General features: G+C 44.4%; 1 protein-coding gene across 1 annotated transcript; it reads left to right on the plus strand.

Moving 5' to 3' along the window:
* Positions 1 to 9,400: 9,400 nt before the first annotated feature.
* LOC116982160 (nuclear factor 7, ovary-like) lies at positions 9,401 to 14,327 on the plus strand. Its single transcript, XM_033035471.1, has 5 exons — positions 9,401 to 9,449; positions 9,533 to 9,628; positions 10,693 to 10,926; positions 13,978 to 14,000; positions 14,096 to 14,327. Exons 2-5 carry the CDS (start codon positions 9,590 to 9,592, stop codon positions 14,265 to 14,267), a joined length of 468 nt encoding a protein of 155 aa, XP_032891362.1. The 5' UTR covers positions 9,401 to 9,449; positions 9,533 to 9,589; the 3' UTR covers positions 14,268 to 14,327.
* The last annotated feature ends 733 nt before the right edge of the window (positions 14,328 to 15,060 follow it).

Genomic DNA, 15,060 nt, shown 5'->3' on the forward strand with positions numbered 1-15,060 from the left:
GTTGTGACTGATGTCACACACGCTATTCCTTCACTAATGATGATCCATTGAACAAATGCGCAAAGACACAAACCCACACTGATATTTATACTAGTCTATTGCGACGCGAAATTTGGGGATTAAATACAACCGGTTCAGCGCCAACCTGTTTTCCGCACGGTTTCTGCCCCACAGCCAAAGACAGCCCCTCAGCCCCGCTCATGACGCCGGTCCCAGGGCCCGACCCTTTTACTGATTCGAGCAGGGAATGAAGCATATCTTCAGCCATTGATTTTCATCCCAAGCACCAAAGAAGGGATACATTTTCCCCACGAATTTATTCCCGGTGAAGGTGTGGAGGTGGGACTTGGTGTCCGCATCATAAAATGAGACTGACCCCGATTCGTAACTGAGGTAAACTCCCACCCTCCCGGGAACGGGACCGGCTGAGAGAAGGGTCTGGGAAGAATTGCTTGCGGAAACCTCCTCGTGATATCTCTCGATGGTCCAGAATCCTTCCTCTGGTTTCAGGTCGACCCATCTCTTCCTCTCCACAGACTCTGCGGCGACTCCCAGACTCCAGCGGCGACTCCCCGCCACCTCCTCCTCCCACTAATGTCTCCCCGATGTGAATCCCTCCGATCCCAGCGCTCAGAGACATTCCATAAACCTCTTCCTGTTGTTGTTGAGGCTTCTCCTGACCCCGGTCTATCTCACATTCATCAGACTCCCAGACACCTCGAGCTCCGGATGCGCGCTATCCTCATCCAGGGTCACAGAGTCTGGGGGCAGAAGCAGATGATTAGATGGTCTGTGATATGTGAGGATTTGTAGGTTAATATAATCACTCTAATAGAGAGATCCAGGTGGGTCGCTACGGTGAGGGATTGGAGCTGGAATTCTTGAACATTGGTCCCAGGGACCTTCCAATTTACAGAAGATTTACAGAGGGATTGGAGCTGGAATTCTTGAACATTGGTCCCAGAAGATCTGCAAATGATAATAGACAATAGGTGCAGGAGTAGGCCATTCGGCCCCTCGAGCCAGCACCGCCATTCAACATGATCATGGCCGATCATCCACATTCAGTACCCTGTTCCTGCCTTCTCACCATATTCCCTGACACCACTACCTTTAAGAGCTCTATCTAACTCACTCTTGAAAGCATCCAGAGAATTCCACAAGAATGGCTGGTGATCCTTCTTAAAGATCTCCCCAATGTGCTCCATAACAATTCATACAAGTTCTAGGAGCAGAATTAAGCCATTCTGCCCATCAAGTCTACTCCGACATTCGCTCATGGCTGATCTATCTTTCCCTTTCAACCCCATTCTCCTCAGATTGTGGATGATCAGCCACGATCATATTGAATGGCTGTGCTGGTTTGAAAGACTGAATGGCCTATGCCTGCACCTATCGTCTAATGTCCATTGTCTAAATCTTCTCTGTGCCCTTTCCAGCTTGACAACAGTTTTCCTCTAACACGGTGCCCAGAACTGAACACACAGGTATCACACCAGACGAGGATAGGATCGAACCCCGTCTCTGGCTCCTTGAGGCAGTAAATCTATCCGGTACACCGCTGTGTCGCTCGAAGTTAGTAAAATACCACCTTGACTTTTACAAATCAAATTGTGACGAAATGCTAACTAGATTTAACAGTATCAATATATTCTCTCCACACTGCAAACGGTAAAGTGCAGTTGAAATGTCCCATCGAGAGGCTGCCTCCAGTCACCGACATTTTCTGACCTATTTCGTTTAGGCTGCAAAAATGTAAACAGTCCGTTATAAATTGATCGTTGTAAACACTTGTCCAAGAGGTATAAAGATTCAGAGAAGAAATTGTCTACCTGCTCTTCCGAGAGATTTCCTCCTGAAATGAATAACACATAAAGATGAATTATGTAGGATGGAACTGAAGAATCTGGTTTGAACAGAAGATAGACACAAAAAGGCTGGAGTAACTCAGTGGGACAGGCAGCATCTCTGGAGAGAAGGAATGGTTGACGTTTCAAGTCTGAAGGAGGGTCTCGACCCGAAACGTCACCTACTCCTTCTCCCCGGAGATGCTGCTTTTCCCGCTGAGTTACTCCAGCTTTGTGTGTCTATCTTGTGTCCTGATCTATATTCTATGTTTAGGAGGCTGGGCCTATGCTTGGTGGCGTAAAAGGGGACATCCTATTCACAGCAGGTGTTACTCAAGATAAACAGAAAATGCTGATGTCATTCAGCGGGACAGGCAGCATCCCTGGAGAGAGGCGATGGGTGACGTTTCCGATGCCCTTCTTCAGACTGGGCATCAGGGGTGAGGGAAATACAGAGCTTCGGCTTGGAAGGGTTCAGAGAAGATTTACGAGGATGTTGCAGGACTAGAGGGTGTGAGCTATGGGGACAGGTTGAGTAGGCTGGGTCTCTATTCCATGGAGCGTAGGAGAATGAGGGGAGATCATATAGACGTGTACAAAATCATGAGAGGAATAGATCGGGAAGATGCACGGAGTATTTTACCCAGAATTCGGGGAACGAGGACCAATGGACACAGGTTCAAGGTGAAGGGGAAAAGATTTAATAGGAATCCGAGAGGTAACTTTTTCACACAGAGGGTGGTGGGTGAACGGAACAAGCTGCCAGATGAGGGAGTTGAAGCTGGGACTATCCTATCGTTTAAGAAACAGTTGGACAGGTACATGGATAGGACAGGTTTGGAGGGTTATGTACCAAGCGCAGGCAAGTGGGACTAGGATAGCTGGGACATTGTTGGCCGGTGTGGGCGAGGTGGGCTGAAGCCCCTGTTTCCACACTATCACTCTATGACTCTATCAAGGAACATGTTGCATAGACCATTGTTAGTTGGGAGAAGGTGAGAACAAAGCAGACATGGAAACAATGTAATCAGAAGGACAGTCAATAGACAATAGGTGCAGGAGTAGGCCATTCGGCCCTTCGAGCCAGCACCGCTATTCAATGTGACCATGGCTGATCATCCCCAATCAGAACCCAGTTCCTGCCTTCCCCCCACATCCCCTGACTCCGCTATCTTTAAGAGCCCTACCTAGCTCTCTCTTGAAAGCATCCAGAGAACTGGCAGAGAATTCCGCAGACTCACAACTCTCTGTGTAAAAAGGTGTTTCCTCATCTCCGTTCTAAATGGCCTACCCCTTATTCTTAAACAATGGCCCATGGTTCTGGACTCCCCCAACATCGGGAACATGTTTCTTGCCTCTAGCGTGTCCAAACCCTTGATATTCATTCTATCCTCTCATCCTTCTAAACTCCAGAGTGTACAAGCTCAGCCGCTCCATTCTTTCAGCATATGACAGTCCCGGAAATTAACCGTGTAAACCTACACTGCACTCCCTCAATAGCAAGAATGTCCTTCCTCCAATTAGGGTACCAAAACTGCACACAATACTCCAGGTGTGGTCTCACTAGGGCCCTGTACAACTGCAGAAGAACCTCTTTGCTCCTATACTCAAACCGGTTGGAGAACTGGGAAGGGTGGGGAATGGAGGGAGAGGGAAAGCATGGGCTACCAACAGGAAGCGGAACTGTAACCTAAATTACAACAAAAACAAATCAGAGCTGATTGAATTTGAACAATAAACCTTAATTTTGTAACGGGCCTCTTTAATTAAAAAAGGGTAATTTGGATTTGAGAGATAGCGCTTATTTTACTCGTCATAAGAGACGACACTCACATCATGTAGCTCAACCCAGACTGCAATATGACCTGGCAATACAGTGATGCATCGTGGAAACTGGTCCTCCGGCCCAACTTTCCCACACCAGCCATCATGTCCCATGCTTTGCTAGTCCCACCTGCCTGCGTAGGGTCCATATCCCTCCAAACCTGAACTATCCATTTACCTGTCTAACTGTATCTTAAATGTTGTGGTAGTTCCAGCCTCAACCACACCCTCTAGCAGTTTGTTCCATACACCCTCCACCCTCTGTGTGGAAAAGTTACCTCATAGATTCCTATTAATTTTTTTCCCATTTACATTTAAATGTATGTCCTCTGGTCCTTGATTCCCCAACTCTGGGCAAGACACTCTGTGCATCTACCCAATCTATTCCACTCACGTGGCTGTACACCTCTATAAGATCTCCCCTCATCCTGCTGCTCTCCAATAAAGAGAGGTCCAGCCTTCTCAACCTCTCCCGATATCTCACACACTCTAGTCCCAGCAACATCCTCGTAAATCTTCAGGAAGATGTTAAAAGTCAAGAAGATAGGTTCAAAATCTAAATAAACTCTTCATCAGAACAGAATTAAAACATAGTTAGAGTTCAGAAAGGAACTCAGATAGTAAAGATTTAATAGGAACCTAAGGGGCAACATTTTCTTAGAAAGGATGGTGGGTCAACGGAACAATAGACAATAGACAATAGGTGCGGGAGGGGGCCATTCGGCCCGTCGAGTCAGCATCGCCACTCAATGTGATCATGGATAATAAATTTATTTATTTTTTATGGGCGCCTTTCAAGAGTCTCAAGGACACCTAAGATCGTCCACAATCAGTATCCGTTCCTGCCTTTTCCCCATATCCCCTGACTCCGCTATCTTGAAGAGCCCTACCTAACTCTCTCATGTAAGTATCCAGAGAACCGGTCTCCACCGCCGTCTGAGGCAGAGAATTCCACCGACCCATAACTCTCTGTGCGAAAAAGTGATTCCTCATCTCCGTTCTAAATGGATTAACCCTTAATCTTAAACTGTGGCCCCTGGTTCTGGACTCACAGGAACATGTTTCCTGCCTCTAGCGTGTCCAAACCCTTAATAATCTTCTATGTTTCCATAAGATCTCCTTTCATTCTTCTAAACTCCAGAGTATACAAGCCCAGCCAGCATCAGAGAGTATGAATGGGTTACATTTCGGGTCGAGATCCCCCATTCCTTCTCTCCAGAGATGCTGCCTGGCCCGGTGTGTTACTCCAGCATTTTGTGTCTATCTTCGGTTTAAACCAGCATATGCAGTTCCTACTTACACCGCGATCATCCATACACTAGTTCTACCCTGAGTGTATTATACATACTCGGTATAATGCACTCATATTGCCATATCTGAGTTACTGTGTGGAGATATGGGGCAACACCTACAAAACCAACCTACAGCCGTTATGCACATTACAAAAAAGAGCAATAAGAATTATCAATAACGTTGGATATCTTGAACATACCAATGTATTATTCTTAAAGTCACATACACTGAAGTTCACTGATCTGGTTAAATTTAAGACTGCACAAATCATGTACAAAGCAATAAATAATTTACTTCCAGGAAATATACACAAACTGTTTATGGAAAGACAGGGTGGGTATAATTTGAGAGGGGAACATAATTTAAAAAAACTCAATGTCAGAACAACTCTTAAAAGTATGTGCATAGCAATCTGTGGTGTGAATTTGTGGAATGGTCTGGAACAGGAGATAAAACTTAGCGCAAACATAATTCAGTTTAAAAAGATGTACAAAAACACTTGTTTAAAAGGATATTGGGATGAGGATAGGTGATTGTGTGGGATATTTGTTATACTGATTGTATTGGGAAGGGTGATCATAGAGTGATGGATTTAATATATGAATAAGATACTATAGTATATGAGTTTTTTTCGTTTTTTTTTCTTTTTTTCTCTCTTTTTGTAAGGCTTTCTAAATATTTGATTAGTGTATAAATGTAAATAATTTGGTGTACATATAGCTGCTGGTGTACATATGGTGTACATATAGCTGCTAAATTTGTAAGATAATTACAAGCAGTTGAATAAGGGGTGGGAATTAATAAGGTTTGGCTTCTTCCTGCTCCTTTTCGGACACATATGATTTCATTTATTTATAAATATTGTTTATGACACTTTATAAATATTCTTGTTTTGTTTTTTGTATGCTGTTTCACAATTGCTTTTGATTCTTTATGTTCGAAATAAAGAATTAAATAAAAAAATAAATAAATAGAGAAATACCCTGCACACGAGGGAAATTATAGAGGGCAAATAACATACAAACTTCTACGCGTTTAGAATGTAGGCGGAAACCGAAGCTCCCGGAGAAAACCCACGCGGCCCCATTGAGAATGTATCAACTCCGTACAGACAGCAGCCGCAGTCAACATCGCACCCGCCTGTCTGGCGCTGTGAGGCGGGAACTCTACCGCTACTTTTTAGGAAGGAACTGCAGATGCTGGTTTAAACCGAAGATAGACACAAAATGCTGGAGTAACTCAGAGGGACAGGCAGCAATTCTGGAGAGTGGGAATGGGTGACATTTCGGGTCGAGGTCTCTGAAGAAGGGTCTCGACCAGAAACTTCATCCGTTCCCTCTCTCCGGAGATGCTGCCTGTCCCGCTGAGTTACTCTAGCATTTTGTGTCTACCTTTGGACTAGAACTTTGTTTTTTTTGACGCATTAAGGCCTCCGGCATTCCAACTGAGGCATGTGATGAAATTCCGTTCATTGTGGTGCTGGTTCCCATCACCAGAGTGATGTCGAGCTGTCTGAAGAATTGTGCAGTTTCACGGCCCAGGGTCGCCACCTGCTGCTGGAAACCGGTACCGTATTAATAACCCTTCTGCAGACAGTTTCGGCCCGAAACGTTGCTTATTTCCTTCGCTCCCTAGATGCTGCTGCATCCGCTGAGTTTCTGCAGCATTTTTGTGTACCTTCGATTTTCCAGCATCTGCAGTTCCTTCTTAAATAATTAATTATTAAATATCCTTAATCTATTAAAGATGAATAGTTAATGGAACCCAGATCACTGGAGCGGGTAAACTGCTTCTGTAATTCTGTAAGTCTGAAGAAGGGTTTCGGCCCGAAACGTCGCCTATTTCCTTCGCTCCATAGATGCTGCTGCACCCGCTGAGTTTCCCAGCAATTTTGTGTACCTTCTGTAATTCCTTAATCTGTTTAAATTAATTCCTTATTAAGGATTTTTCCTCATTAAGGGATTAATTTAAATAGATGCGCATTACCGGTGTGATGGGTTTGGGTGTCGGGGCAGGACCAGTATTTATTACGCACCCCTCATTGGCGTCTGAATGGTTTTCTCGGCCATTTCAAAGGACATTTGAACTTCAGCCATGTGGAACTGTATTTTAAACAACAATTTAGGAGTGTTTGAGATGATTAACTGTATTTAGTGCAGTTTAGTTTAGAGATACAGCGCGGAAACAGGCCCTTCAGCCCACCGGGTCCGCGCCGACCAGCGATCCCCGCACACTAACACTATCTTACACACACTGGGGACAATTTACATTTATACCAAAGCCAAGTAACGCACAAACTTGCGCGTCTTTGGAGTGTGGCAGGAAACCGAAGTTCTGGGAGAAACTCCACGCGGTCACGGGGAGAACGTACACACTCCGTACAGACAGCACCCGGCTCTCTAGCGCTATAAGCGCCGTAAGGCAACAATTATACCGCTGTTATTTTTTAAAGCTGCAACTACCACCATTTATTCATTATTAATAAAGACATTTGCATGTTAGAAGGATTTAATTTCAATCATTCATTAAAGGTGCAGTGGAGACACTTGAATTTGCGTCTCTGGATGTGACTCTGGATTCCTCGTTCAGTAACGTAATCTCTGCCTCGCCACCGCACCTGATGTTGCCACAGATAGCCCCTGACCCGCTACGTTCGTCCAGCAGTTTGCATCTGCAGTCCCGTGTGTCTCAACTCCCAGCCGGCTCTCATTGAATACCAATTCTGCCCACCGCCGCCCTAATTTCCCTGTTCCTTATCCTCTCACTCTGACCCTGCACCTACTCTCACATTCCCCCCTCCCCTCCTCATCACCCGCACCTATTTCGGAGCACCCGGAATGTCGATGGTGATAGAGTCACTGGATGTGAAAGTGGATATGAAGAACTTGGCAACGATGCAAAGGAGGTTTACCAGAATTATGATTTCATTGAGAGAATGGAGAGGTCAGACCGACTATGGAAAGTTTCTCCGGATCGCCGGAGGTTGAGGGGAGACTTGATGGAAGTCTATCGAATTATGAGAGGGGTGGGCAGGTTACACAATCAGAACCTTTTACCGAGAGGGGAATATTTAATAGTAGAGAGCACAGCTATAGGATGAGAGGGGCAACGTTTAAAGGAGATGTGCGAGGCAGGTTTTCTACCCCAATGATGGTGAGTTTCTGGAACGCGTTGCCAGGGATGGTGGTGGAGGCTGATACGAGACAGGCGGTGAAGAGATTTTTGGACAGGCACGTGTATGCAGGTAATTGAAGGATATCGATTATATTCAAGCAGGTAAGAGTTGGTCTTGGCATCATATTCGGCACAGACACTGTGGGCCGAAGGGCTGCTCCTATGCGGACTGTTCTTTGTTCCATACGGATTGTGTCGTCGTATTGTGGATATTCCGGGATATAACCTGATACTCGAAGAAACCTCCACATCAGCGCTGTAGAATGTATCCTGACTGTTCGCATCATGTACGGCATTTCCAACGCACACGAGTTGCACTACCGCCTGCACTGCCATGGATGTGTTTATTTTTAATTGTGTTTTGCATTAATGCCTTGTCTTTGGAGCAGTTTTTAATTTTGTTTTTACTAACTTGCAGAATGTATGTGTAATGTGGTTGTAATTTGCGTTTAATTAATATTTTGTGTAGCACTGAGTATTTGTGCGTGTGATGCAGCTGAAACGGTGATGAGTTGTTCATCGCAGCTGTTCCTCGCAGTACTTGTACAGATGACAATAAATCCGACTCGACGTCACTCTAAATTTATATTTAACCATCGTTTTACACCCCAGTTCGTTTCCTTTTAGACCATGACATTTTCTATCCTGCTCTAAACTGTCCCATAACATTCCCTGCGTATACATTTATATACCGGTCTGTTTAACATCTCACTAACCCCTCCATGGGTATTTGAGGCCAGGACACGATCACCTAGAACACGTTCACCCTAAAAACCTGCAGCAAATGTGCTGGAGACGCCAGCGTACGCGGTGGATACTCGCGGTACAGAGGGATCACAAGGGATCAGCAGCTCCCAATCAGTGAAAGCAGTTTCAAACCAGGAAGTGGCAGGAGTTAAAATGGCTTCTAAACGCCAGGTCGAGAGTTTAACAGAGGAGGCACTTTGTCCCATCTGCCTGGATTTCTTCACCGATCCGGTGTCATTGGAGTGTGGGCACAACTTCTGCCGCTCCTGTATCACACAGAGTTGGGACAGGGAGGAGAGAAACACCTGCCCGGAATGTAGAGACGAGTTTACAGACCGCACCCTCAAAGTTAATCGGGCCTTGGCGAGACTGTCTGAGAAAGCTCGAACACTGAGCCTGAATACGGAAGAGAAGGAAAGTAAACATCACTGCGACAAACATCAGGAAGAACTGAAGCTGTTTTGTGAAACGGACAAGAAACTGATCTGTGTGATTTGTGCAGCTGGGCGGGAACACAAGTCTCACAGCTTCATACCGGTCGATGAAGCTGTTGAAACCTACAAGGTAAAAGCAAACCGACTATGATCACTTGCTTGAACGTATAGTTGAATGTTTATAGTCTAACCCCCTTTCTCTCTGATTCCCAGGATCAGGTTAAATCATCCATACAATCACTGACAACAAATAAATCTGCCATCCAGGAAATGGAAGAGCAACAGAAGCAGAAGATTTCCCAAGTCCGGGTGAGACCTTGCTGTGTGGCATTTCTGATCGTGTGTAGTTTTGTATTTTGGTTAATGCACTACAGCGTAGCGTGGCAGCAGTTAGTTGCGCTGTATCGCTGCTCCGGTGAATTCGGTTCGACCCTGACTTCTGGTATTGTCGATGTGACGCTTCCATGTCTCCTTCCCTCCGCTCCCTACCCCTCCCCTAGTACAACTTTCCCTTTACCCCTTGTGTCATTTCAATTGAAATGGGGAGCTGATCGCCTCGACGCGGAGGATCAAACGCCGCCGGCTACAGGAGTCAAGATCGTCCCGTCAACGGGTGCTCGAGGCCCACGATCGAGGAAGAACTAAGGGAGGGGACATGAACTTTATTTCACCTTCCATCACAGTGAGGAATGTGTAGGAGTCACTGTGGTGGATGTTCATGTTAAAATGTGTTTTTGAGTGACCTGTTGCTTTTAATTGTATGACTGATTTGGCCAATGAAATTCTTCATATGTTGCAAAACATACTTGGCGGATAAAGTGTGATTCTGATTCTGATAATTATTTAAAATTCCCTGCATGGGGGGAGGGGAGGCGCTGCCTTGTTTTACCGCCACCAGGAGCGCTGCCCCCTGGATCCCCATCTCTCTTCCTCTTTTTTCAGTTTCTTCCTGTCTCATGCCTGATCACAGGATATGGGGAGAAAGCAGGAACGCGATACTTATTCTGGATGATCAGTCATTATCATATTGAATGACGGTGCTGGCTCGAAGGGCTGAATGGCCTACTCCTGCACCTATTGTCTATGTTTCTATGTTCTCCCCGTGACCAGGGTGGTTTCCGCCCACATCTCCCAGACATGTTGGTTTAATTGGTTGCTGTAATGAAGCTGCTGAAGGCGGGTGATCTGTGAGTCGGTGGGAGTTAATGTGGACGTGAGGGCCATTGTGATTCAGGGAAAAGCGAGGAAATGAGATTAATGGGATTATTCTAAGGAACAGCATAGATATCAACGCGCCAAATGGTCACCTTCTACTTAACAACCAAATAGAATACAGAAATATATTCGATCAATCTTCACCTTTCATTTGACAGGAGCAGTCACAAAGCCTCAAGTTTCACGTCACATCTCAGTTTGTTGAACTGCGCCAGATTCTCGTGAAGAAAGAGCAGCGCATTCTCGGAGAGATCAAGGAGGATGAGGAGAAGATTCTAAGTCAAATGGAGAAAAACCTTCAAGACATTCAAGAGAATTTAAACTTTATTGAGGAGGAACTCTCAAATCTGCAGGGGCGAATGGAACAAACAGACATCGTGTTATTTCTGAAGGTCAGGGGTTATGTTTCAATCTTGTTCAATGAAACTGCAGTCACAACATTGGCAACGATATATATCTGCGAAAATGCAACTTTTATCAATTCCTATATTTTTCCAACATCCCTCATACAAACACGCTCTGCTATCTCATAATTCATACTAGATGAATTAGAACATTCGGCCCATTAAGTCTACTCTGCCATTCAATCATGGCTAATCTTGCTCACATTTTCAACTCCATTCTCCTGCCTTCTCCCCAGTGCCTGAGGGTCTGCATCCCAGGGTACTTAAGGAAGTAGCTCTAGAAATTGTGGGTGCGTTGGTGATAATTTTCCAATGTTCTATAGTTTCAGGATCATTTGCTGTGGATAGGAGGGGAGCTCATGTTATCCCACATTTTAAGAAAGGAGGGACAGAGAAAACAGGGGATTATAGACCAGTTAGCCTGACATCAGTTGTGGGAAAGATGCTGGAGTCAATAATAAAAGATGAAATAGAGGCACATTTGGATAGCAGTAACAGGATCGGTCCGAGTCCGCACGGATTTACGATGGGGAAATCATGCTTGACTAATCTTCTGAAATTGTAGTGTACCTGCACTTTCAGAAAGCCTTTAATGTCCCACATGGGAGATTAGTGGGCAAAATGAGAGCACATGATATTGGGAGTAGTGTACTGACATGGAGGGTGAATGAGTGGGAATTAACGGGCACGTGAAATGGAATATGGAACAAGGAATTGGATTGTGGGAATAGAAAGGAGGGTAATGCAGAGTACTTTCACAACATTCCAGTAGCTTTCAGTCAGCCCTTGAATTGCCAGGATAATGAAAGCTACGGATTAAATGCAAGCAAATGGGAGCGGTGTAGGTAGACACAGTGGCAAGCATGGGCATTGTGGGCCGAAGGGCCTTTGTCTACACTCCATGTCTTGAGATTGGGTTGCCTATGCGACCTTCCGTTTCATGAAGATATGCAGGAGAATGACATAATATATTGATCTTCACATTTCATCTGACAGGATCAGTCACACAACAACTTTCAGTCACAGATCACAACCCAGTTTGCTGAACTGCACCAGATTCTCACTAAGAAACAGCTGTGCTTACTCCTTCCTTCTCTCCAGAGATGCTGCCTAACCCGCTGAGTTACTCCAGCATTTTGTGTCTACCTTTGATTTGGTAGATAGGGTGGTAAAGAAAGCTTTTGGTGTGCTGACCTTTATAAATCAGAGCATTGAGTATAGAAGTTGGGATGTAATGTTAAAATTGTACAAGGCATTGGTGAGGCCAATTCTGGAATATGGTGTACAAATTTTGGTCACCTAATTATAGGAAGGATGTCAACAAAATAGAGAGAGTACAGAGGAGATTTACTAGAATGTTGCCTGGGTTTCAGCAACTAAGTTACAGAGAAAGGTTGAACAGGTTAGGGCTTTATTCTTTGGAGCGCAGAAGGTTAAGGGGGGACTTGATAGAGGTCTTTAAAATGATGAGAGGGATAGGCAGAGTTGACGTGGATAAGCTTTTCCCACTGAGAGTAGGGAAGATTCAAACAAGGGGACATGACTTGAGAATTAAGGGACAGAAGTTTAGGGGTAACATGAGGGGGAACTTCTTTACTCAGAGAGTGGTAGCTGTGTGGAATGAGCTTCCAGTGAAGGTGATGGAGGCAGGTTCGTTTTTATAATTTAAAAATAAATTGGATACGTATATGGATGGGAAAGGAATGGAGGGTTATGGTCTGAGTGCAGGTAGATGGGACTAGGGGAGAATACGTGTTCGGCACGGACTAGAAGGGTCGAGATGGCCTGTTTCAGTGCTGTAATTGTTATATGTTATATGGTTATATGATTTAAACCTGCATCTGCAGTTCTTTTCCCCACACTTATTCTCTCTCTATTTGTCCCTTTGACCCCAGAGGGAATCATTCTCTCCCGAGTTATTCTTTAGCTATTAATATACTTGTTGTATCTCTGGGGATTCTCTTGTTTGTCGTGACTCTTGACTCTGTTTTGTTCTGCTGATTTTCCTTTTAATTTAGTCCTGTAAGTTTTTATACTGCAAAACAAATTGCTTGCTGACAACAACCTGTACCCGACCAGTGCCTCACACCCTTTGTGGTTCCCTCATCCGCATACGTGATCTTACGTTATATTACCATCTGCATCGACCAGACCTGTGACCGCAAATTCCACATTCTGATCACTGAAGTTCTGACAGGATTTGCTCCAGGCCACTTTGCATTTTACATTTGTGTTTTGGTATCTTCAGAACTGGTGATACATTCTCCATCCACACCCAATCTAATCCATCATTAATCTGAAATTCCTCCAACCAATCATGATTAACAGTTTATTGTTAGTTAACATATGATAAGTGTTTTTCGACACTGGGTCTGTACTCGCTGGAGTTTAGAAAAATGAGCGGTGGCGTCATTGAAACTGACCAAAGACTGAAAGGCTTGGATAGAGTGGATGTGGAGAGGATGTTTCCACTAGTGGGAGAGTCTAGGACTAGAGGTCATAGCCTCAGAATTAAAGGACATTTCTTTAGGAAGGAAATAAGGAGGAATTTTAGTCAGAGGGTGGTGACTCTGGAATTCTTTGCCACAGATGGCTCTGGAGGTCAAGTCAGTAGATATTTTTAAGGCAGATATATATAGATTCTTGATTCTTGAAGGCAGGAGAATGGGGTTAGGAGGGAGAGATAGGTCAGCCATGATGGAATAGTGGAGTAGTCTTGATGGGCTGAATGGTCTAACTCGGCTCCTATCACTTATGACCATATGACATTATTCAACAGAAAATTCACAACACGTCCTGACCTTCCTTTTTTTTAATTTCAAAATACTTTAATCAGGTAATAAATGTATACAATACATGAACCGTGCAAAAAATTCATCCGACATTTTCAGAGGCTATACCAATTATTTAATACAGTCTACATATATTGCTCACATCTCACTAATTTATCCCCCATCCTTGCTAATCATGTGGATCACTGGTGTGGGATCCCTTCCCTTATTTTGAGGGGCGTCTCAATTTCTGATTTCTTTATTTCAGGAGGAAGCTGGTCGCAAGAGCAGGTAGGACATTCTTTTCAGTTAAACTCTGCATGGATCTGTAAAGTCACATAAACATGTCGACGCGCAGGTTATAACCGGTTATTTAATATTTGCAGAATTAGTGATGAGTCCCAGACATTGTCACTGAGAGATGGCGCCATATTGGATGAAAGATTTGATCACCCCTTCTGGTTGAACGCAGTGATGAGAGATATCTTTGTTGCCAATCAACAAGGTAAAACATATGGATTCCTCACTTCTTGTGTGGGTGACATATTTAAGTTGTAAATAGATGCAAAGATTGACCGTAATGATGAACTGAAGGGGAACTAAAGTTTTATACCAGCACCAATCTCATCTGTTGGGAAGCTTCACAGTCAAGTGGTCAGCTGGAGATGTTAGAACCCTGAACACATCCAACACAGGAGCACAATACAACCAAGACACAAACTGCTAGATGATAGAATATATCTTAATCCCATCCGCACCGCAGAAGCACGCCATGATACGAGTTTGAATTCTACCAGGTAGCCAGCAAAGTAAACTTGACTAAATTAAATCAGAGGTATTGAAAATTGGTAGGTATTAGATGACCAGGATTGTCATAAAACACACAGGGTTCCATCAGAGAAGGAAATATGTCACGGATCCTGCTTGTCCTGTCAGTGACGACTGACTTTAGTTAACGCAGGTCTGCCCCCTGCTGGAGTTACGAACTTCATTGTTATTAACTCTCCACCACATTGAAGCATTGTATGAATGAGTCGCGTCAGACAAACTAGCATTGACCTCAGACAGGGATTTCATCTTGGACGAAAACACCCAGTTACTTGTACAGATGATTTAAAATGGATTTAACAAAATACAGTTAAATTTAGTACCAAAGGTTAATCTGCAAGTCGCATTGGTTAAAAAGAAAGCAAACTCAAGAGGGCTTGTATACAAAAACAGGGATGTAATGCTGAGGCTCTATCGGGTGCTGGGTAAGGCCGCATTTGGAATATTGTGAGTAATTGTGGACACCATATCTGAGGAAGAATGTGCTGGCTCTGGAGAAGGGCCTGAGGAGGATAACAAGAAT

Source organism: Amblyraja radiata, chromosome 16, assembly GCF_010909765.2.
Source record: "Amblyraja radiata isolate CabotCenter1 chromosome 16, sAmbRad1.1.pri, whole genome shotgun sequence".
Lineage (NCBI taxonomy): Eukaryota > Metazoa > Chordata > Chondrichthyes > Rajiformes > Rajidae > Amblyraja > Amblyraja radiata.